The following is a 23566-nucleotide window of genomic DNA, read 5'->3' as shown; positions in this document are numbered from 1 at the left end:
CACTGCTTTATATGATAGTTATACACCCCACACCCTGTCACTGCTTTATCTGATAGTTATACACCCCACACCCTGTCACTGCTTTATCTGACAGTTATACACCCCACACCCTGTCACTGCTTTATATGATAGTTATACACCCCACACCCTGTCACTGCTTTATATGATAGTTATACACCCCACACCCTGTCACTGCTTTATATGATAGTTATACACCCCACACCCTGTCACTGCTTTATATGATAGTTATACACCCCACACCCTGTCACTGCTTTATCTGACAGTTATACACCCCACACCCTGTCACTGCTTTATATGATAGTTATACACCCCACACCCTGTCACTGCTTTATCTGACAGTTATACACCCCACACCCTGTCACTGCTTTATATGATAGTTATACACCCCACACCCTGTCACTGCTTTATCTGACAGTTATACACCCCACACCCTGTCACTGCTTCATATGATAGTTATACACCTCACACCCTGTCACTGCTTCATCTGATAGTTATACACCCCACACCCTGTCACTGCTTCATCTGATAGTTATGCACCCCACACCCTGTCACTGCTTTATCTGACAGTTATACACCCCACAACCTGTCACGGCTTTATATGATAGTTATACACCCCACACCCTGTCACTGCTCCATATGATAGTTATACACCCCACACCCTGTCACTGCTTTATCTGATAGTTATACACCCCACACCCTGTCACTGCTTCATCTGATAGTTATACACCCCACACCCTGTCACTGCTTCATATGATAGTTATACACCCCACGCCCTGTCACTGCTTCATATGATAGTTATACACCCCACACCCTGTCACTGCTTCATAGGATAGTTATACACCCCACACCCTGTCACTACTTCATAGGATAGTTATACACCCCACACCCTGTCACTGCTTCATCTGATAGTTATACACCCCACACCCTGTCACTGCTTTATCTGATAGTTATACACCCCACACCCTGTCACTGCTTCATAGGATAGTTATACACTCCCACACCCTGTCACTGCTTCATAGGATAGTTATACACCCCACACCCTGTCACTGCTTCATCTGATAGTTATACATCTCACTTTTATTTGCCCTAATTGTCTCTTCTTACTTACACCCTCACCCTCTTCTCTTACAATAACAATTTGCACCCTATACCCATACTTATGCTCACTTTTCAGAAGCTCCCATACTGTAGTCAGGTTCCACTGGAGTTTTATCTTTCTCTTTTGTGTTTTAGAAAATGAAGCGTCTATCCCAAACAACGTCCTGAATGGCGTGACACCAAGTTGCAACATACAGAGCAAGGGTGAGTTTATTTGCAGACTGGTGACATTTCTTGCGATACACACGCGATAACATATTCCCCCATAGAATTCAATGGAGCAAAAAAACTGGGGGGAAATCTTACACCTTACTCTTGCACAAACCCGACATGAAAATATTATGTTCTATTTATTAATAAATCATATTTCAACATATATCTTTTTGTATTTTGTACAATATATACATGTATTTAGGTACATAGATAGAATGAGTGAAGTCAAAGCCTAATTTTGTTAGGATTACATTCGAAAAAGACAAAGAATTCAGCACACTTTTTTGTTTCAAACCTGAATTAATTACATATATACACGTCACTGCACATACAAACATCATTACATATATACACGTCACTGCACATACACACATCATTACATATATACACGTCACTGCACATACACACATCATTACATATATACACGTCACTGCACATACACACATCATTACATATATACACGTCACTGCACATACAAACATCATTACATATATACACGTCACTGCACATACACACATCATTACATATATACACGTAACCGCACATACACACATCATTACATATATGCACGTCACTGCACATACACACATCATTACATATATACACGTCACTGCACATACACACATCATTACATATATACACGTCACTGCACATACACACATCATTACATATATACACATCACTGCACATACACACATCATTACATATATACACGTCACTGCACATACAAACATCATTACATATATACACGTCACTGCACATACACACATCATTACATATATACACGTCACTGCACATACAAACATCATTACATATATACACGTCACTGCACATACACACATCATTACATATATACACGTAACCGCACATACACACATCATTACATATATGCACGTCACTGCACATACACACATCATTACATATATACACGTCACTGCACATACACACATCATTACATATATACACGTCACTGCACATACAAACATCATTACATATATACACGTCACTGCACATACACACATCATTACATATATACACGTCACTGCACATACACACATCATTACATATATACACGTCACTGCACATACACACATCATTACATATATACACGTCACTGCACATACACACATCATTACATATATACACGTAACCGCACATACACACATCATTACATATATACACGTCACTGCACATACACACATCATTACATATATACACGTCACTGCACATACAAACATCATTACATATATACACGTCACTGCACATACACACATCATTACACATACACACATCATTACATATATACACGTCACTGCACATACACACATCATTACATATATACACATCACTGCACATACTCACATCATTACATATATACACGTCACTGCACATACACACATCATTACATATATACACGTCACTGCACATACACACATCATTACATATATACACGTCACTGCACATACACGGATCATTACATATATACACGTCACGGCACATACACACATCATTACATATGTACACATCACTGCACAGACACAAATCATTACATATGTACACATCACTGCACAGACACACATCATTACATATATACACGTCACTGCACATACACACATCATTACATATATACACGTCACTGCACATACTCACATCATTACATATATACACGTCACTGCACATACTCACATCATTACATATATACACGTCACTGCACAAACACATCATTACATATATACACGTCACTGCACATACTCACATCATTACATATATACACGTCACTGCACATACTCACATCATTACATATATACACGTCACTGCACAAACACACATCATTACATATATACACCTCACTGCACATACACAAATCATTACATATATACACGTCACTGCACATGCACACATCATTACATATATACACGTCACTGCACATACACACATCATTACATATATACACCTCACTGCACATACTCACATCATTACATATATAGATGTCACTGCACATACACACATCATTACATATATCCACGTCATTGCACATACAAACATCATTACATATATAGATGTCACTGCACATACACACGTCATTGCATATATACACGTCATTGCACATACACACATCATTACATATATACACGTCACTGCACATACTCACATCATTACATATATACACGTCACTGCACATACACACATCATTACATATATACACGTCACTGCACAAACACACATCATTAAATATATACACCTCACTGCACATGCTCACATCATTACATATATACACCTCACTGCACATACTCACATCATTACATATATAGATGTCACTGCACATACACACATCATTACATATATCCACGTCATTGCACATACAAACATCATTACATATATTTTTCAAATTAAGTCCGGAGCCCAATAAAGGGATCAAGACTGGAAAAAGTGCACTTGGGTAGCACTCCCGTCCCTGATTGTAATAATTGTTAATGAACTCACATTTAGGACCAAAAAGTTTCTATTCAAAAAAATTTGAACTTAAAACATAACTTTTATTAAACAATATTTATAAAATTAAAAAATGATACATGTGTGTGTGTGTGCTTTAAAAACACATAGGAACTAGGATCCTTACAAACTCGGTATGTCATTAGCTATCTAAACTGACAACTTATGCATAATATACAAAAAGAAAGAGGATAATATATTGCACAAAGTAAATTCCAGTTTAGTTAAGAAAATTCTCTATCTTTAGACTGACAAGTCTTGTAAATGAAACAAGGTGTGATCTAAACTCTATGTACTACTACTTTGAAGCAAGGAATATATTTATTATAACAAAATCTGTTAACAAATATAGTGATACCAACATGAACAATTCATGATATTCATATCGTGACTTTGTCAACATAAAGAGTAAAGATATTATGTGAGATATCAGGGTATTGATAGAAGAAATTAAACTTATCATACCTCTAGACAGCTTGAAGTTTAGTATACCTAACCAGATCTGAGTATAAATTTATTAGACGTTATATCTATAAAATCTGAATGAGATATTTAACCAGTAATATTGTTAACTCAGAAAGTGCCATATATAGCACCTAGAACAAGAACTTACAGGGAAACATCCCAATTCACCCCTAGCATAAGATACCAACACTAACGACCATTGATAATACAAGTGGGACCCCTCTGAGGTGCCCTATATGCCTGTACAACTAGATTGTCCAATTGTACATTAGCCAACCCTTACAACCTAGTTCCTATGTGTTTTTAAAGCACACACACACACATGTATCATTTTTTAATTTTATAAATATTGTTTAATAAAAGTTATGTTTTAAGTTCAAATTTTTTTGAATAGAAACTTTTTGGTCCTAAATGTGAGTTCATTAACAATTATTACAATCAGGGACGGGAGTGCTACCCAAGTGCACTTTTTCCAGTCTTGATCCCTTTATTGGGCTCCGGACTTAATTTGAAAGTTGTTTCTGTGCACAAGCACCCCAGCTCATTCAAAGCTACACGCACAGACTGATATATATATAGATAAGAATGTGTGTGTAGATATATATATACACGTATAAACAAAAATATATACGTATATAATACAGATATTAATCCAACTTAACTGAGCAACCCTGTATTTACAGCAGTGTAGTGCTAGTGCCATCTCCTTTTCTTCTCAGTATCATTACATATATAGATGTCACTGCACATACAAACATCATTACATATATAGATGTCACTGCACATACACACGTCATTACATATATACACGTCATTGCACATACACACATCATTACATATATACACGTCACTGCACATACTCACATCATTACATATATACACGTCACTGCACATACACACATCATTACATATATACACGTCACTGCACATACTCACATCATTACATATACAGATAATTACATATATACGTCACTGCACATACTCACAACATTACATATATACACACGTCACTGCACATACACGCATCATTACATATTTACACGTCATTGCACATACACACATCATTACATATATACACGTCACTGCACATACACACATCATTACATATATACACGTCATTGCACATACACGCATCATTACATATATACACGTCACTGCACATACACACATCATTACATATATACACGTCACTGCACATACACACATCATTACATATATACACGTCACTGCACATACACACATCATTACATATATACACGTCACTGCACATACACACATCATTACATATATACACGTCACTGCACATACACACATCATTACATATATACACGTCACTGCACATACACACATCATTACATATATACACGTCACTGCACATACACACATCATTACATATATACACGTCACTGCACATACACACATCATTACATATATACACGCCACTGCACATACACGCATCATTACATATTTACACGTCATTGCACATACACACATCATTACATATATACACGTCACTGCACATACACACATCATTACATATATTTACACGTCATTGCACATACACACATCATTACATATATACACGTCACTGCACATACACACACCATTACATATATACACGTCACTGCACATACAAACATCATTACATATATAGATGTCACTGCACATACACACGTCATTGCATACATACACGTCATTGCACATACACACATCATTACATATATACACGTCACTGCACATACTCACATCATTACATATACAGATCATTACATATATACGTCACTGCACATACTCACAACATTACATATATACACACGTCACTGCACATACACACATCATTACATATTTACACGTCATTGCACATACACACATCATTACATATATACACGTCACTGCACATACACACATCATTACATATATACACGTCACTGCACAAACACACATCATTACATATATACACGTCATTGCACATACAAACATCATTACATATATAGATGTCACTGCACATACACACATTATTACATATATACACGTCACTGCACATACACATATCATTACATATATACACGTCACTGCACATACACACATCATTACATATATACACATCACTGCACATACTCACATCATTACATATATAGATGTCACTGCACATACACACATCATTACATATATACACGTCATTGCACATACAAACATCATTACATATATAGATGTCACTGCACATACACACATTATTACATATATACACGTCACTGCACATACACATATCATTACATATATACACGTCACTGCACATACACACATCATTACATATATACACGTCAGTGCACATACACACATCATTACATATATACACGTCACTGCACATACACACATCATTACATATATACACATCACTGCACATACTCACATCATTACATATATACACGTCACTGCACATACACACATCATTACATATATACACGTCACTGCACATACACACATCATTACATATATACACGTCACTGCACATACACACATCATTACATATATACACGTCACTGCACATACACACATCATTACATATATACACATCACTGCACATACTCACATCATTACATATATACACGTCACTGCACATACACACATCATTACATATATACACGTCACTGCACATACACACATCATTACATATATGCGCGTCACTGCACATACACACATCATTACATATATACACGTCACTGCACATACACACATCATTACATATATACACGTCACTGCACATACACACATCATTAAATATATACACATCACTGCACATACAGACATCATTACATATATACACATCACTGCACATACAGACATCATTACATATATACACGTCAGTGCACATACACACATCATTACATATATACACGTCACTGCACATACACACATCATTACATATATACATCATTACATATATACACGTCACTGCACATACACACATCATTAAATATATACATGTCACTGCACATACACACATCATTACATGTTACTTTCATAAGGAATCTATATCCAGTCAGATTATTTACTCTTATCATTAGCCATTGGATCGTTTTGAGGTTGAATACTTATGCTGGGTGCAATGAGGCAAACTAGTCATCTGTCTATGGGCTCTTCCTCTTAGAGGGACACCTGTCTAGCTAGACATATTAAACAATTGTGTACTGCATTACAGTGTATGCACTGTAAAAAGGGAATTGTAGTTATACTACAAAGTCATCACTGGATGGTAGCACAAACCTTGTATTAGCAGAATCCAAGGATGGGTCTTGGAATCATATGAAGCCTTTGTAAGTCCCATTTCATGGCTATAGAAGCTGATGTGCCAGTTCTTCCCTAAGTGTCCCTCAAGTGTCAGCAGAACCGCTGCTTCATAACACGGCCCACAAGCTCCCTATGAAGCTTGTTAAATGGGCCCCATTGTCTGAGCATTGCAAACTAATTTCTCTTCAGTTTACACAAGAAAGGGAAATCTTTTTCTTCTGTTGGGCACCTGAACACCTCTCAGGCCTTGGTCACGTAAGGAGGAACATGAAGCTAACACCTCTCAGGCCTTGGTCACGTAAGGAGGAACATGAAGCTAACACCTCTCAGGCCTTGGTCACGTAAGGAGGAACATGAAGCTAACACCTCTCAGGCAAGGGTCACGTAAGGAGGAACATAAGTAATTAAATGCCCTATCCTCCTGGCTTGCTGTAATAACTTACCAGTCATAAAACTGACTGACACATAACTTAACTTATAACTTAACTTTACCATAAATGACTTTGGTAATACATAACTTGAATAATGACACAAACACAGGGTGTGGGTATAAAGACCCGTAGGGTCCGCATTTATTATAGAACATAGGAACCGGCTGGAAGCAACTCAGCAAACCTTAAACCAGGTGGCGGCAATCTAGCTAGGAGAGTAAGTACCCCCCGCTAGGAAATTGGACCACGCCCGTGAATGCCTACACAAGCGGAGCTTAGCTGCACGCACAGACTTAGGGAGTTCTCGGCAACATCAAATGGGGGGAGGTGCCCCAGGCGCGCGCCTGCAGAGACTACCCTCCCCCTGGGCCAGCCGTCACTCTACCTCTAATGGCAAACCGGGGCGTGGTACAAACCGCCTAGCCAGGGTGTGATATTATAAAGCTCCAGACCAGTAGGACCAGGTGTGACTAGGCGCGTGTACATGCCACTACCTGGGGAGTCAAAAAATTAACGTCCTTGGGCTTAAGGAAGCGAGCCGCGTAGCCCTCGTCCTGCCTCAGACACCCTGCTGATAAAAACACCCTAGTGATGTCCAGCCTAAGTGATTGCCGCCTTACCAATGAAAGGGAGGGCGGGAGGGAAGCTGTGAAGACAAGCTGGAAAGAGGATTTGGGGCCTGTAGCTTGGCTTCTTAAAGGTTAGCCCTATCCCCACCCACACAAATGCAACATTGTTGCCACTTCCAGCAGCTCACTCCTAAGGGCCTTAATTCTTATGTTCGTTCTGGGCTATGCTGCCCTCCACTGTCTTAAGTAATTAAATGCCCTATCCTCCTGGCTTGCTGTAATAACTTACCAGTCATAAAACTGACTGACACATAACTTAACTTATAACTTAACTTTACCATAAATGACTTTGGTAATACATAACTTGAATAATGACACAAACACAGGGTGTGGGTATAAAGACCCGTAGGGTCCGCATTTATTATAGAACATAGGAACCGGCTGGAAGCAACTCAGCAAACCTTAAACCAGGTGGCGGCAATCTAGCTAGGAGAGTAAGTACCCCCCGCTAGGAAATTGGACCACGCCCGTGAATGCCTACACAAGCGGAGCTTAGCTGCACGCACAGACTTAGGGAGTTCTCGGCAACATCAAATGGGGGGAGGTGCCCCAGGCGCGCGCCTGCAGAGACTACCCTCCCCCTGGGCCAGCCGTCACTCTACCTCTAATGGCAAACCGGGGCGTGGTACAAACCGCCACAAGAGATAGCCCACAGGCACAGCTCTTGCTGCCACCCACATAGGTATAATAATATAGCACGCCTCAAATTAACCAGGAACAGGTCGATGCCCCTCTGAGGGAGGTGCACCCCATCCCTCCTGTAGAGGCTTCTCCCAGCCGTTGTGATGTTCCCATGTTCCACAACAAACCCTACTGACTGCGCTAGGACAAAATCCTAACCTCCCTGTTCAGTTTCTTTCTGACCTGAAAGGCCACCCTGTGGGCTGCACATGGCGCCACTCAATACTGGGGATGCTATTGGACCACCCCTTAACATTGGAACCCATGTCTGGAAAGTGTACAAATCAGACTGAATCACCCCACTGAGCAGTTTGCACGGCAGGAGCCCCATATCACTACCACGTGCGTGAATGATCATAACTTGGGGTTTGTCCCACCTGTGCAATGCCCCGTGCAGCAACCCAGGCAGATCCTTCCAACTCAAACCCCTACGACCTAGCCACCTAACAGTGACCCAATGGGGGGGGGGGGGGGCCCAGTTGTTGCCCGTCAGGGCTCGCGACCGCTCTCAGCTCCGCCCAGTGAATGTAGGAGTGACCCGCGATCAGCAGTCTCAGTGGACCATCTCTTGGCCCTGTAAAGAAACAACAGTTAACTGGGAACATCGCAACATGAGAAAACAAACATTCATATTGTTAATGGCCTAACATACAACATGGATCTCTTAGACCTCCATCTCCCCAACGCCCTAATGTGGTCGGCAGACCAACACAAACCCGCGGCAGGGGTAGACGCTCCAACCCTGAAGGAGTGGGGGCAATGACCCTAGGGTCAAGGCCCGCTTTCCATGCTGCCCAGCTCAGGCCTCTCCTGCATTGAAATCTGGTCAACAGGGAACCGGCCTCGTGAAACAGAAATTGTAATGGACCCTCCGGATCGCGTCCATATAGGTCCTAAGCAACCTGGCTGGGCAACAAAATGAGCCCACGTGGAGGGTTAAGACGTCCACCTCCTTTCCCTTCTTGGTCTGTCTTTGATCTGGAGAGGAAAATTAGATCAGATAACTCGTCGTTCTTGACATGAGGAGGCCTACAGACCCCCGGGCTTGAACCACCCTAAGTGCCCCGTGAAAAAACCAGCCCAAAGGCAGCGGAGAACGGGTACCCTTGTCATCATGAGAACCCACCACAGGCACGGTTCAACACAGGAACCAATCTCTTGATGGTAACGGGCTCCCTAACATCCCTTGCTCTGGGCACCATACACCCCCCAGTCCCTCAACACCTGCCCGACCAGGAAGGTTCTTGAAGAGCCGAGAGGCCATAAATTTACAGAAGAAGGACACGGCAGTCAGCCGAGATCCGACTTACCCTCTAGAAAAACCCCATTACCTTTAAGCTCGTTGATCCGTCCCTAAAAGACCCCATTGGACAACACCTCAAGATGGCCGACTCGTCCTATCACAGAAGGTGATCTATTTAGACCAACGCTTCACCTAAGCGGTCCAAGTAGAGAGGGCCAGCGAAGAACAGATTATGGCAATCAAAGATCACCCACCGGCGCTACCTGCCATAAATAATAGGAACAAACTACTCCGTTAATGTCCGCCTGAGGAGCCAACGCATAGAATGCTTTCCATTGAAACGAAAGAGTGCATCAGCAATTCTATTCTGTACACCGGGTGCAGACACTTCAGCACCAGCATGCGAGGGTACCGCACTACCGTGGGAGATCCCCACGAGAGCATGTTAACAGCAACATGACGCTCTTGTTATCCATCCAGAACACAACCTCCTGATCCCTTAGCTGCTCACGCAAAACCTCAAAGGCAATAATAATGGGGGGGGGGGAGCTCTAACAGGCTAAACTTCTTAACAAGCCCCTCAGAACCCATGACCGAGGCCATGGGACGGCACTCCAGTGACCGGACAAGAAGGCCCCCCACCCGTGAGACCCTGCCGCATCAGTAACAACTGAATTACCATGTTGGAAGGAACAAACTTCGACCATGAGCAGATCTCATTAAAAAATGGTTCCAGAATTGTCCCCATACTGCCAAGTCATCGACATTTCTGCCATTACACAAAACTCACTCGCTTGTGCCCGCTCGCCGCACGACGCCCTCTGAGCCGCCGAATAAAATTTCTGCTTATAGGAATAATCCTACCGGCGAAATTCAGAAGAACCAACATGGTCTGGAGATCCTTCATGGAACCAACAAAGGACCCGATTTCCCGAACCTTACCAACCATACGGGCAATCATATCTTGTAGCAAAGGACACTGCATTAACGAAGAGTCAATCTTGATACCCAAAAAGGTAAGGCACGTGCAAAGGCACTGGGTCTAACCCTCCGCCAGAGGGACACCCATTCTGGCCAGCAAAAATCGAATCACTTTCATCAGGAAAGCACACACAGCGTATCCAGCATATCCAAACAGCTGGACATCGTCCAGGCAATGTGCCGGCCATCAAAAACAGCAATCACTGAGATGGCCCAGTGCAAGAAGCTCTGAAGGCTTCAAAATGAGCACATGATATAGAACAGCTCATAGGCAAGCTTTTGTCCACGAAATACTTGCCCTCACGCCAACATCCCAGAGTGTAAGGAGGAGGGATGAATGGGAAGCATCCGAAATGCTGATACCACAACCAGGTTTGCCCTCCATACCAGTGATAACGCGTCATCAAAGGACTGCTAGTAAACCGAACTGGCTCAGGGGAAATAGCGTTGCTGCCCGACCTCCCTCTAGGGAAGGTAAGGTGCTGGATGAGCCGGGACTTACCCGGCTCCTTCTTAGGAACAACGCCAAGAGGAGAGAGGAACCAATCCTCGAATCGTAATCTCCACAAATGAGCCAGCCCTGCGGCCCACAGCAATCTCCTTGTCCCTCTTTTCCTCGCAACTCTAGGAAATTAGTATGCCGATTTCGTAAACCCTATACCGCGAAGCTGAAGGGGATAATGAATCCCTGAAGGAGGACGCCGCCTAGCAAGGCAGCCACCCTCCTATCCGAATTACGGCTACCAATTGCGGCTACCCTCAGTGGGGTGGCCACCCTTTCCGGCAGTGAAAGGTTTGAAACTGGAACTAGGCTGCTCTCGCGACCGACCTGCATCGTGGGATCTGTTACACTCCAACTGGAGTGGCCACCCCGCGGTGCTTACTCACGTGGCAAAACACACGCCGGCCCTTTGGGGCAGAGCTTATTCTGGAACTGCGCAGGAAATACCTGTGGAACGCCGCTGAGAGCGCTAAGGTGCGCAATTGCCAGGGGACCCAGCAGAGACCTGCCCAGGCAAAAAAGGCTTTTTCGGGCCCGAACTATGCCCCTAACCACAAATCTACGTCGCCAAATTCAGGAGGGGATTACCAACCATCTATCGCTGAACGCGACGCCATAATCCCGCTATGCCCGTTCCCGAAACCGCTCGCAAACGGTTTAGATGGCATCTTGATATTTGAGGATATTCAGAGCCCGATCGGGAAGTTTAGCGATGTAACACCGCCATTTCTTCCCGGTGATAGACCTTGGCCAGAAGTTCAAACCTATGCCATTACCCTCTTGAATGCGTCTAACAAATTTGGACTTCAGATGCTCGAGAAGGCTTAATGAGGGCTGCTTGTGCTCGACCCCATACATGGCCGTTGTAAGCCCATCTGTCGCCCCAGGGACAGCCACCCCCCGCTGCGCAGGAGGTGTCTGCAATGAACACAGGGTTCTAGCGAGAGAAACAAGGGGAGAGGGGGAGGACCCATGGCCTTACGCACCTTGACTACCCACGTCATCAATTTTATACATTCCCTTCTGCTCTTTAGCCTCCGACCCCAGGGACCTATCACTCACTCAGACCCAAAATCATCCGAAGATGAACTAAAGCCCCTATGCCCGAAAGATAAAATGGTCTCACCAGTTCCAAGAGGGGCGCTGTACTCTTCCTTGCCACGAACACCTGGACTGTACTGCATCGGCACCCAAGCATTCTGTGGCTCCATGAGATACACCACTTCTTGCGATTCCATGCTCTCCAGCTCCCAGGGGCGCTGCACGGCAAAGGATCCAAGGAGATTGAAGGTTACTCCCGGCTGTGCTCCTCCTTGGCCTGAAATGAGAAATGCAAGAGAGGAGTACCACGGGGAGAGGACAAGGACCCCCCCAGCCACAGTAGAATCTAGTCCCCCTCGCCCAGAACATTGCGCAATGCGCCACACACCGTTCCATACACTCAGACATGCCACTCTCTTGTGATGCAGACACTGCATTCGCCACTACACCTGACTAGAGAAGCCCTGTTCTGTGCTATCTCCATGCTGAGCAGAAACTAAGAGAAAAACATCTGGGCCCTTCCTGGCCGAAACGTTAATTGTTACCCCAAATGCATCCCACAGGGGAGGGGGTACCCCAGGTGAACTCCTGCGTGCCCTATGTGATGGGCCTCTCATGCACCGCAACATAACACGGCGTAATTCCTGCTAGGCCTCAATTGGCCGCTAACAGTCAGGCCTTGCGCCACTGACTGACTGCAAAGAAAAGGCTGACTATCTAAACAATCTGTTGATAAACAAAAGAAACCCCCAGTCAGGCCTGCGGCCTGCTCATAAATGCCCTTTCTCAGCGCCTGAAACCACAGCCTCTGGCCTGCAAATTCTCCCATGCTTTCCACATCATACTCCCCAGACATTGCAAGCAATTTATCTGCCAGCGAGCGCAGAGCCACTGAGCCTCGCTGCGCGCCCCCCCCCAGCGGGCCTCGTCCCCTCCCCCAGGCACTCCTCTCTTACCTGGGCCCCCGGATGAGGAGACGATCCCACCCGCTTGGCTACCGGATCTCAAATGGCCGGTTCCGGAAGTGACGTCACCGGAAGTGACGTCACCGGAAGCGCCGAGACCGGAAGAGACGCCGTCAATGATGGATGCCGCCGCCCGCATGGCCGAAGACTCGCCCGAAGCCATCCGACGACCAGGAGGAGGGGAAGAACCGCCGGAAGTCGCGACCGCTAAAGGGGGACCGCCGCCACAAGCCCTGCAAGAGCGCGACCGCTGCAGGCCTGGGCTTCGTGGACACCGTAACCGATGGCGGAGGTAAGTATGAATGCTCACACTCACTCCAGCCAACGATCCACCCTAGAGACGCGCATCAGGGGTATGTGGAAATGATTAAGGGGGGGGAAGAGGTTACCCGGCCCCCAGGCCCAACCACTAACTGACCGGGAGGGAGAGAGGGGGAAGATGGGCCTACCTGGGAAATAATCTATTAACTGGAGAGTGCCAGGTCAAACACCAATAGGGCACCCAGATCCCTCCCTGACTTCCCCATTAAATTACAGAGAAAAGGGGGGAAAGATCGGGGTACGACTCACCGGAGATGGTGGGACTCCGATCAGTAACTCCTCCAACACATCACTCTTCACAGGTGCTCTGGAAGACTTTGAAAAAACAGCCCATGCTGCAGCAGACTGCTTAACCAGAGAATGAAGATGCTGTGATCCTGCAAGCTGTGAAGACAAGCTGGAAAGAGGATTTGGGGCCTGTAGCTTGGCTTCTTAAAGGTTAGCCCTATCCCCACCCACACAAATGCAACATTGTTGCCACTTCCAGCAGCTCACTCCTAAGGGCCTTAATTCTTATGTTCGTTCTGGGCTATGCTGCCCTCCACTGTCTTGAAGCTAACACCTCTCAGGCAAGGGTCACGTAAGGAGGAACATGAAGCTAACACCTCTCAGGCCTTGGTCACGTAAGGAGGAACATGAAGCTAACACCTCTCAGGCCTTGGTCACGTAAGGAGGAACATGAAGCTAACACCTCTCAGGCCTTGGTCACGTAAGGAGGAACATGAAGCTAACACCTCTCAGGCCTTGGTCACGTAAGGAGGAACATGAAGCTAACACATCTCAGGCCTTGGTCACGTAAGGAGGAACATGAAGCTAACACCTCTCAGGCCTTGGTCACGTAAGGAGGAACATGAAGCTAACACCTCTCAGGCCTTGGTCACGTAAGGAGGAACATGAAGCTAACACCTCTCAGGCCTTGGTCACGTAAGGAGGAACATGAAGCTAACACCTCTCAGGCCTTGGTCACGTAAGGAGGAACATGAAGCTAACACCTCTCAGGCCTTGGTCACGTAAGGAGGAACATGAAGCTAACACCTCTCAGGCCTTGGTCATGTAAGGAGGAACATGAAGCTAACACCTCTCAGGCCTTGGTCACGTAAGGAGGAACATGAAGCTAACACCTCTCAGGCCTTGGTCACGTAAGGAGGAACATGAAGCTAACACCTCTCAGGCCTTGGTCACGTAAGGAGGAACATGAAGCTAACACCTCTCAGGCCTTGGTCACGTAAGGAGGAACATGAAGCTAACACCTCTCAGGCCTTGGTCACGTAAGGAGGAACATGAAGCTAACACCTCTCAGGCCTTGGTCACGTAAGGAGGAACATGAAGCTAACACCTCTCAGGCCTTGGTCAAGTAAGGAGGAACATGAAGCTAACACCTCTCAGGCCTTGGTCACGTAAGGAGGAACATGAAGCTAACACCTCTCAGGCCTTGGTCACGTAAGGAGGAACATGAAGCTAACACCTCTCAGGCCTTGGTCACGTAAGGAGGAACATGAAGCTAACACATCTCAGGCCTTGGTCACGTAAGGAGGAACATGAAGCTAACACCTCTCAGGCCTTGGTCACGTAAGGAGGAACATGAAGCTAACACCTCTCAGGCCTTGGTCACGTAAGGAGGAACATGAAGCTAACACCTCTCAGGCAAGGGTCACGTAAGGAGGAACATGAAGCTAACACCTCTCAGGCCTTGGTCACGTAAGGAGGAACATGAAGCTAACACCTCTCAGGCCTTGGTCACGTAACGAGGAACATGAAGCTAACACCTCTCAGGCCTTGGTCACGTAAGGAGGAACATGAAGCTAACACCTCTCAGGCCTTGGTCACGTAAGGAGGAACATGAAGCTAACACCTCTCAGGCCTTGGTCACGTAAGGAGGAACATGAAGCTAACACCTCTCAGGCCTTGGTCACGTAAGGAGGAACATGAAGCTAACACCTCTCAGGCCTTGGTTACGTAAGGAGGAACATGAAGCTAACACCTCTCAGGCCTTGGTCACGTAAGGAGGAACATGAAGCTAACACCTCTCAGGCCTTGGTCACGTAAGGAGGAACATGAAGCTAACACCTCTCAGGCCTTGGTCACGTAAGGAGGAACATGAAGCTAACACCTCTCAGGCCTTGGTCACGTAAGGAGGAACATGAAGCTAACACCTCTCAGGCAAGGGTCACGTAAGGAGGAACATGAAGCTAACACCTCTCAGGCAAGGGTCACGTAAGGAGGAACATGAAGCTAACACCTCTCAGGCAAGGGTCACGTAAGGAGGAACATGAAGCTAACACCTCTCAGGCCTTGGTCACGTAAGGAGGAACATGAAGCTAACACCTCTCAGGCCTTGGTCACGTAAGGAGGAACATGAAGCTAACACCTCTCAGGCCTTGGTCACGTAAGAAGGAACATGAAGCTAACACCTCTCAGGCAAGGGTCACGTAAGGAGGAACATGAAGCTAACACCTCTCAGGCCTTGGTCACGTAAGGAGGAACATGAAGCTAACACCTCTCAGGCCTTGGTCACGTAAGGAGGAACATGAAGCTAACACCTCTCAGGCCTTGGTCACGTAAGGAGGAACATGAAGCTAACACATCTCAGGCAAGGGTCACGTAAGGAGGAACATGAAGCTAACACCTCTCAGGCCTTGGTCACGTAAGGAGGAACATGAAGCTAACACCTCTCAGGCCTTGGTCACGTAAGGAGGAACATGAAGCTAACACCTCTCAGGCCTTGGTCACGTAAGGAGGAACATGAAGCTAACACCTCTCAGGCCTTGGTCACGTAAGTAGGAACATGAAGCTAACACCTCTCAGGCCTTGGTCACGTAAGGAGGAACATGAAGCTAACACCTCTCAGGCCTTGGTCACGTAAGGAGGAACATGAAGCTAACACCTCTCAGGCCTTGGTCACATAAGGAGGAACATGAAGCTAACACCTCTCAGGCCTTGGTCACATAAGGAGGAACATGAAGCTAACACCTCTCAGGCCTTGGTCACGTAAGGAGGAACATGAAGCTAACACATCTCAGGCAAGGGTCACGTAAGGAGGAACATGAAGCTTCCTGCTGTCTTTAAGCACCTCTCTAGGATAAGGTGCTGTTTGCTGACATGGGGTTCTCTGACCAGTATATTTACAAGAGGGCTCTTCCCTGCCCTGACTAATTACTGGGTGACACAAGATAATGGTGCAGGCAACAAGTAAACCTTGTTACAGGAAAAGGCCAACATGGACAGAAGAATGACAGTCCTGCTCCCTACAGCACCCTGGCATTGTGTCCGTCTCATGACCAGATTGTTAGGGAAGTGCATGTTTGTATACAGCTAATGCCTTGTCTTCCATTCCTAATTGGTTAACAGGGACACTTCACACAAATGCATTGGTTAGGAGGAACAACAAGAATGTTTTATTCAGAAAAGGAACAAGAAACAAAGTGCCTTAGTTTAGCTAGAAGAGGTTTATTGTGTTATTAAAGCCGCTGCTCTTGTGTACGCGAGCTTTATCCATGCCCAGACATGAAGAAACCATATAAAGCATTTGTAACCAGAAAAGTCATCCAAATACAAAGGCAGAGAGGACCGTCCATATTAGTTACTGGCACAGTAAAAAAGATATCATTTGCACTGTTGTCGCAGGGTCACTGTGATGGGCATATCCCTCTTCTCTCTACTGGTTTGATCTGTTGAAATCATTTAGTCTTTATCTCAAGGCTATTTGCAGGGTGCAGAGTATATCCCTATGTATAGCAATATTACATTAGTTATACAGTATTAGTCATAAATGCAGCAACACTTCAGGTCGGTGTCATATAAACCCAGACATTGTATCCCCAGCTCTCCTTATGATACAAGAGAATGTGTTGTGCCAGTGTACATGTCCCCTCTGTGCTCTCTCACAGTTGTACGTTATATTTATATGCTTTGTCTTTATGCAGATATGTCCCCATTAAGTGTGCGCTCAGTTTCTGCTGTCACAATAATTCCTCTGAAGACAATGCCAGACTATCCAGACCTTGTGCCAGCTACAGGTACATGTCAGAGTCAGACTCTGCATTGTGTGTCAGTTGTATGTCTGTCAGACTCTGCATTGTTATATGTCTGAGTCAGACTCTGCATTGTGTGTCAGTTGTATGTCTGTCAGACTCTGCATTGTTATATGTCTGAGTCAGACTCTGCATTGTGTGCCAGTTGTATGTCTGTCAGACTCTGCATTGTTATATGTCTGAGTCAGACTCTGCATTGTGTGCCTGTTATATGTCAGAGTCAGACTCTGCATTGTGTGTCAGTTGTATGTCTGTCAGACTCTGCATTGTTATATGTCTGAGTCAGACTCTGCATTGTGTGCCAGTTGTATGTCTGTCAGACTCTGCATTGTTATATGTCAGAGTCAGACTCTGCATTGTGTGTCAGTTGTATGTCTGTCAGACTCTGCATTGTTATATGTCTGAGTCAGACTCTGCATTGTATGCCAGTTGTATGTCTGTCAGACTCTGCATTGTTATATGTCTGAGTCAGACTCTGCATTGTGTGCCTGTTATATGTCAGAGTCAGACTCTGCATTGTGTGTCAGTTGTATGTCTGTCAGACTCTGCATTTTGTCAGTTATATGTCAGAGTCAGACACTCTCTTGTGTGCCAGTTATATGTCTGAGTCAGACTCTGCATTGTGTGCCAGTTATATGTCAGTCGGACTCTGCAGTGTTTACCTGTTATATTTCAAAGTCAAACTCTGCATTGTGTGCCAGTTATATGTCTGAGTCAGATTCTGCACTGGGCCAGCTATGTGTGTACATCAGATTCTGCATTGTGTGCCAGCTGTGTGTGTACATCAGATTCTTCACTGTGTGCTAGCTGTGTGTGTATATCAGATGGTGCACTGTGTGCCAGCTGTGTGTATATCAGATTCTGCATGTGTGCCAGCTGTGTGTGTATATCAGATGGTGCACTGTGTGCCAGCTGTGTGTGTATATCAGATGCTGTATTGTGTGCCAGCTATGTGTGTATATCAGATGGTGCACTGTGTGCCAGCTGTGTGTGTATATCAGATGCTGCACTGTGTGCCAGCTGTGTGTATATCAGATGGTGCACTGTGTGCCAGCTGTGTGTGTATATCAGATGGTGCACTGTGTGCCAGCTGTGTGTGTATATCAGATGGTGCACTGTGTGCCAGCTGTGTGTGTATATCAGATGGTGCACTGTGTGCCAGCTGTGTGTGTATATCAGATGGTGCACTGTGTGCCAGCTGTGTGTGTATATCAGATGGTGCACTGTGTGCCAGCTGTGTGTGTATCAGATGCTGCATTGTGTGCCAGCTGTGTGTATATCAGATGCTGTATTGTGTGTACTTGGCGGGATCAGACTGATGTACTTCAGGAAAGTTTTCTTCTGTGAAAAGCACACTGGTCTAAAAGAGGCTGCTTCCGGGTGGTAAATCGCCATAGAACAAGCCACTGAGCTGTTGTTCGTTCCTGGTAGAGCGCTTCTCTCTTTGTATGCAAATTATATCAGATGCTGCACTGTGTGCCAGCTGTGTGTATATCAGATGCTGTATTGTGTGCCAGCTATGTGTGTATATCAGATGGTGCACTGTGTGCCAGCTGTGTGTGTATATCAGATGCTGCACTGTGTGCCAGCTGTGTGTATATCAGATGGTGCACTGTGTGCCAGCTGTGTGTGTATATCAGAGGGTGCACTGTGTGCCAGCTGTGTGTGTATATCAGATGGTGCACTGTGTGCCAGCTGTGTGTGTATATCAGATGGTGCACTGTGTGCCAGCTGTGTGTGTATATCAGATGGTGCACTGTGTGCCAGCTGTGTGTGTATATCAGATGGTGCACTGTGTGCCAGCTGTGTGTGTATATCAGATGGTGCACTGTGTGCCAGCTGTGTGTGTATATCAGATGCTGCACTGTGTGCCAGCTGTGTGTGTATCAGATGCTGCATTGTGTGCCAGCTGTGTGTATATCAGATGCTGTATTGTGTGCCAGCTATGTGTGTATATCAGATGGTGCACTGTGTGCCAGCTGTGTGTGTATATCAGATGGTGCACTGTGTGCCAGCTGTGTGTGTATATCAGATGGTGCACTGTGTGCCAGCTGTGTGTGTATATCAGATGGTGCACTGTGTGCCAGCTGTGTGTGTATATCAGATGGTGCACTGTGTGCCAGCTGTGTGTGTATATCAGATGGTGCACTGTGTGCCAGCTGTGTGTGTATATCAGATGCTGCACTGTGTGCCAGCTGTGTGTATATCAGGTGCTGCACTGTGTGCCAGCTGTGTGTATATCAGGTGCTGCACTGTGTGCCAGCTGTGTGTATATCAGATGGTTCACTGTGTGCCAGCTGTGTGTATATCAGATGCTGTATTGTGTGCCAGCTATGTGTGTATATCAGATGGTGCACTGTGTGCCAGCTGTGTGTGTATATCAGATGGTGCACTGTGTGCCAGCTGTGTGTATATCAGATGCTGCACTGTGTGCCAGCTGCGTGTGTATATCAGATGCTGTATTGTGTGCCAGCTGTGTGTATATCAGGTGCTGCACTGTGTGCCAGCTGTGTGTATATCAGATTCTGCATGTGTGCCAGCTGTGTGTGTATATCAGATGGTGCACTGTGTGCCAGCTGTGTGTGTATATCAGATGCTGTATTGTGTGCCAGCTATGTGTGTATATCAGATGGTGCACTGTGTGCCAGCTGTCTGTGTATATCAGATGCTGCACTGTGTGCCAGCTGTGTGTATATCAGATGGTGCACTGTGTGCCAGCTGTGTGTGTATATCAGATGGTGCACTGTGTGCCAGCTGTGTGTGTATATCAGATGGTGCACTGTGTGCCAGCTGTGTGTGTATATCAGATGGTGCACTGTGTGCCAGCTGTGTGTGTATATCAGATGGTGCACTGTGTGCCAGCTGTGTGTGTATATCAGATGGTGCACTGTGTGCCAGCTGTGTGTGTATATCAGATGGTGCCCTGTGTGCCAGCTGTGTGTGTATATCAGATGGTGCACTGTGTGCCAGCTGTGTGTGTATATCAGATGGTGCACTGTGTGCCAGCTGTGTGTGTATATCAGATGCTGCACTGTGTGCCAGCTGTGTGTATATCAGGTGCTGCACTGTGTGCCAGCTGTGTGTATATCAGGTGCTGCACTGTGTGCCAGCTGTGTGTATATCAGATGGTTCACTGTGTGCCAGCTGTGTGTATATCAGATGCTGTATTGTGTGCCAGCTATGTGTGTATATCAGATGGTGCACTGTGTGCCAGCTGTGTGTGTATATCAGATGGTGCACTGTGTGCCAGCTGTGTGTATATCAGATGCTGCACTGTGTGCCAGCTGCGTGTGTATATCAGATGCTGTATTGTGTGCCAGCTGTGTGTATATCAGGTGCTGCACTGTGTGCCAGCTGTGTGTATATCAGATTCTGCATGTGTGCCAGCTGTGTGTGTATATCAGATGGTGCACTGTGTGCCAGCTGTGTGTGTATATCAGATGCTGTATTGTGTGCCAGCTATGTGTGTATATCAGATGGTGCACTGTGTGCCAGCTGTGTGTGTATATCAGATGCTGCACTGTGTGCCAGCTGTGTGTATATCAGATGGTGCACTGTGTGCCAGCTGTGTGTGTATATCAGATGGTGCACTGTGTGCCAGCTGTGTGTGTATATCAGATGGTGCACTGTGTGCCAGCTGTGTGTGTATATCAGATGGTGCACTGTGTGCCAGCTGTGTGTGTATATCAGATGGTGCACTGTGTGCCAGCTGTGTGTGTATATCAGATGGTGCACTGTGTGCCAGCTGTGTGTGTATATCAGATGGTGCACTGTGTGCCAGCTGTGTGTGTATATCAGATGGTGCACTGTGTGCCAGCTGTGTGTGTATCAGATGCTGCATTGTGTGCCAGCTGTGTGTATATCAGATGCTGTATTGTGTGTACTTGGCGGGATCAGACTGATGTACTTCAGGAAAGTTTTCTTCTGTGAAAAGCACACTGGTCTAAAAGAGGCTGCTTCCGGGTGGTAAATCGCCATAGAACAAGCCACTGAGCTGTTGTTCGTTCCTGGTAGAGCGCTTCTCTCTTTGTATGCAAATTATATCAGATGCTGCACTGTGTGCCAGCTGTGTGTATATCAGATGCTGTATTGTGTGCCAGCTATGTGTGTATATCAGATGGTGCACTGTGTGCCAGCTGTGTGTGTATATCAGATGCTGCACTGTGTGCCAGCTGTGTGTATATCAGATGGTGCACTGTGTGCCAGCTGTGTGTGTATATCAGAGGGTGCACTGTGTGCCAGCTGTGTGTGTATATCAGATGGTGCACTGTGTGCCAGCTGTGTGTGTATATCAGATGGTGCACTGTGTGCCAGCTGTGTGTGTATATCAGATGGTGCACTGTGTGCCAGCTGTGTGTGTATATCAGATGGTGCACTGTGTGCCAGCTGTGTGTGTATATCAGATGCTGCACTGTGTGCCAGCTGTGTGTGTATCAGATGCTGCATTGTGTGCCAGCTGTGTGTATATCAGATGCTGTATTGTGTGCCAGCTATGTGTGTATATCAGATGGTGCACTGTGTGCCAGCTGTGTGTGTATATCAGATGGTGCACTGTGTGCCAGCTGTGTGTGTATATCAGATGGTGCACTGTGTGCCAGCTGTGTGTGTATATCAGATGGTGCACTGTGTGCCAGCTGTGTGTGTATATCAGATGGTGCACTGTGTGCCAGCTGTGTGTGTATATCAGATGGTGCACTGTGTGCCAGCTGTGTGTGTATATCAGATGCTGCACTGTGTGCCAGCTGTGTGTATATCAGGTGCTGCACTGTGTGCCAGCTGTGTGTATATCAGGTGCTGCACTGTGTGCCAGCTGTGTGTATATCAGATGGTTCACTGTGTGCCAGCTGTGTGTATATCAGATGCTGTATTGTGTGCCAGCTATGTGTGTATATCAGATGGTGCACTGTGTGCCAGCTGTGTGTGTATATCAGATGGTGCACTGTGTGCCAGCTGTGTGTGTATATCAGATGGTGCACTGTGTGCCAGCTGTGTGTATATCAGATGCTGCACTGTGTGCCAGCTGCGTGTGTATATCAGATGCTGTATTGTGTGCCAGCTGTGTGTATATCAGGTGCTGCACTGTGTGCCAGCTTTGTGTATATCAGGTGCTGCACTCTGTGCCAGTGTTGTGCCCTCATACGCTCTCGGCATTTATCATTGCAC

At 45.7% G+C, this 23566-nt stretch overlaps 1 protein-coding gene across 1 annotated transcript in view; it reads left to right on the top strand.

Annotated features, from left to right (window-relative positions):
- SORBS1 (sorbin and SH3 domain containing 1) overlaps positions 1-23566 on the top strand; it is a gene marked incomplete in the record, with an annotated part of 400431 nt that overhangs the window by 5009 nt on the left and 371856 nt on the right. Inside the window, 2 exon segments of the mRNA XM_053691869.1 lie at positions 1255-1323; positions 18296-18388. Coding sequence (XP_053547844.1) covers positions 1255-1323; positions 18296-18388 — 162 coding nt within the window.

The sequence above is a fragment of the Bombina bombina genome, chromosome 9 (genome assembly GCF_027579735.1).
Source record: "Bombina bombina isolate aBomBom1 chromosome 9, aBomBom1.pri, whole genome shotgun sequence".
Taxonomy (NCBI): Eukaryota; Metazoa; Chordata; class Amphibia; order Anura; family Bombinatoridae; genus Bombina; species Bombina bombina.
Note: the sequence above shows the minus strand (reverse complement) of the source record. Positions and strands in the feature narration are given on the sequence as shown.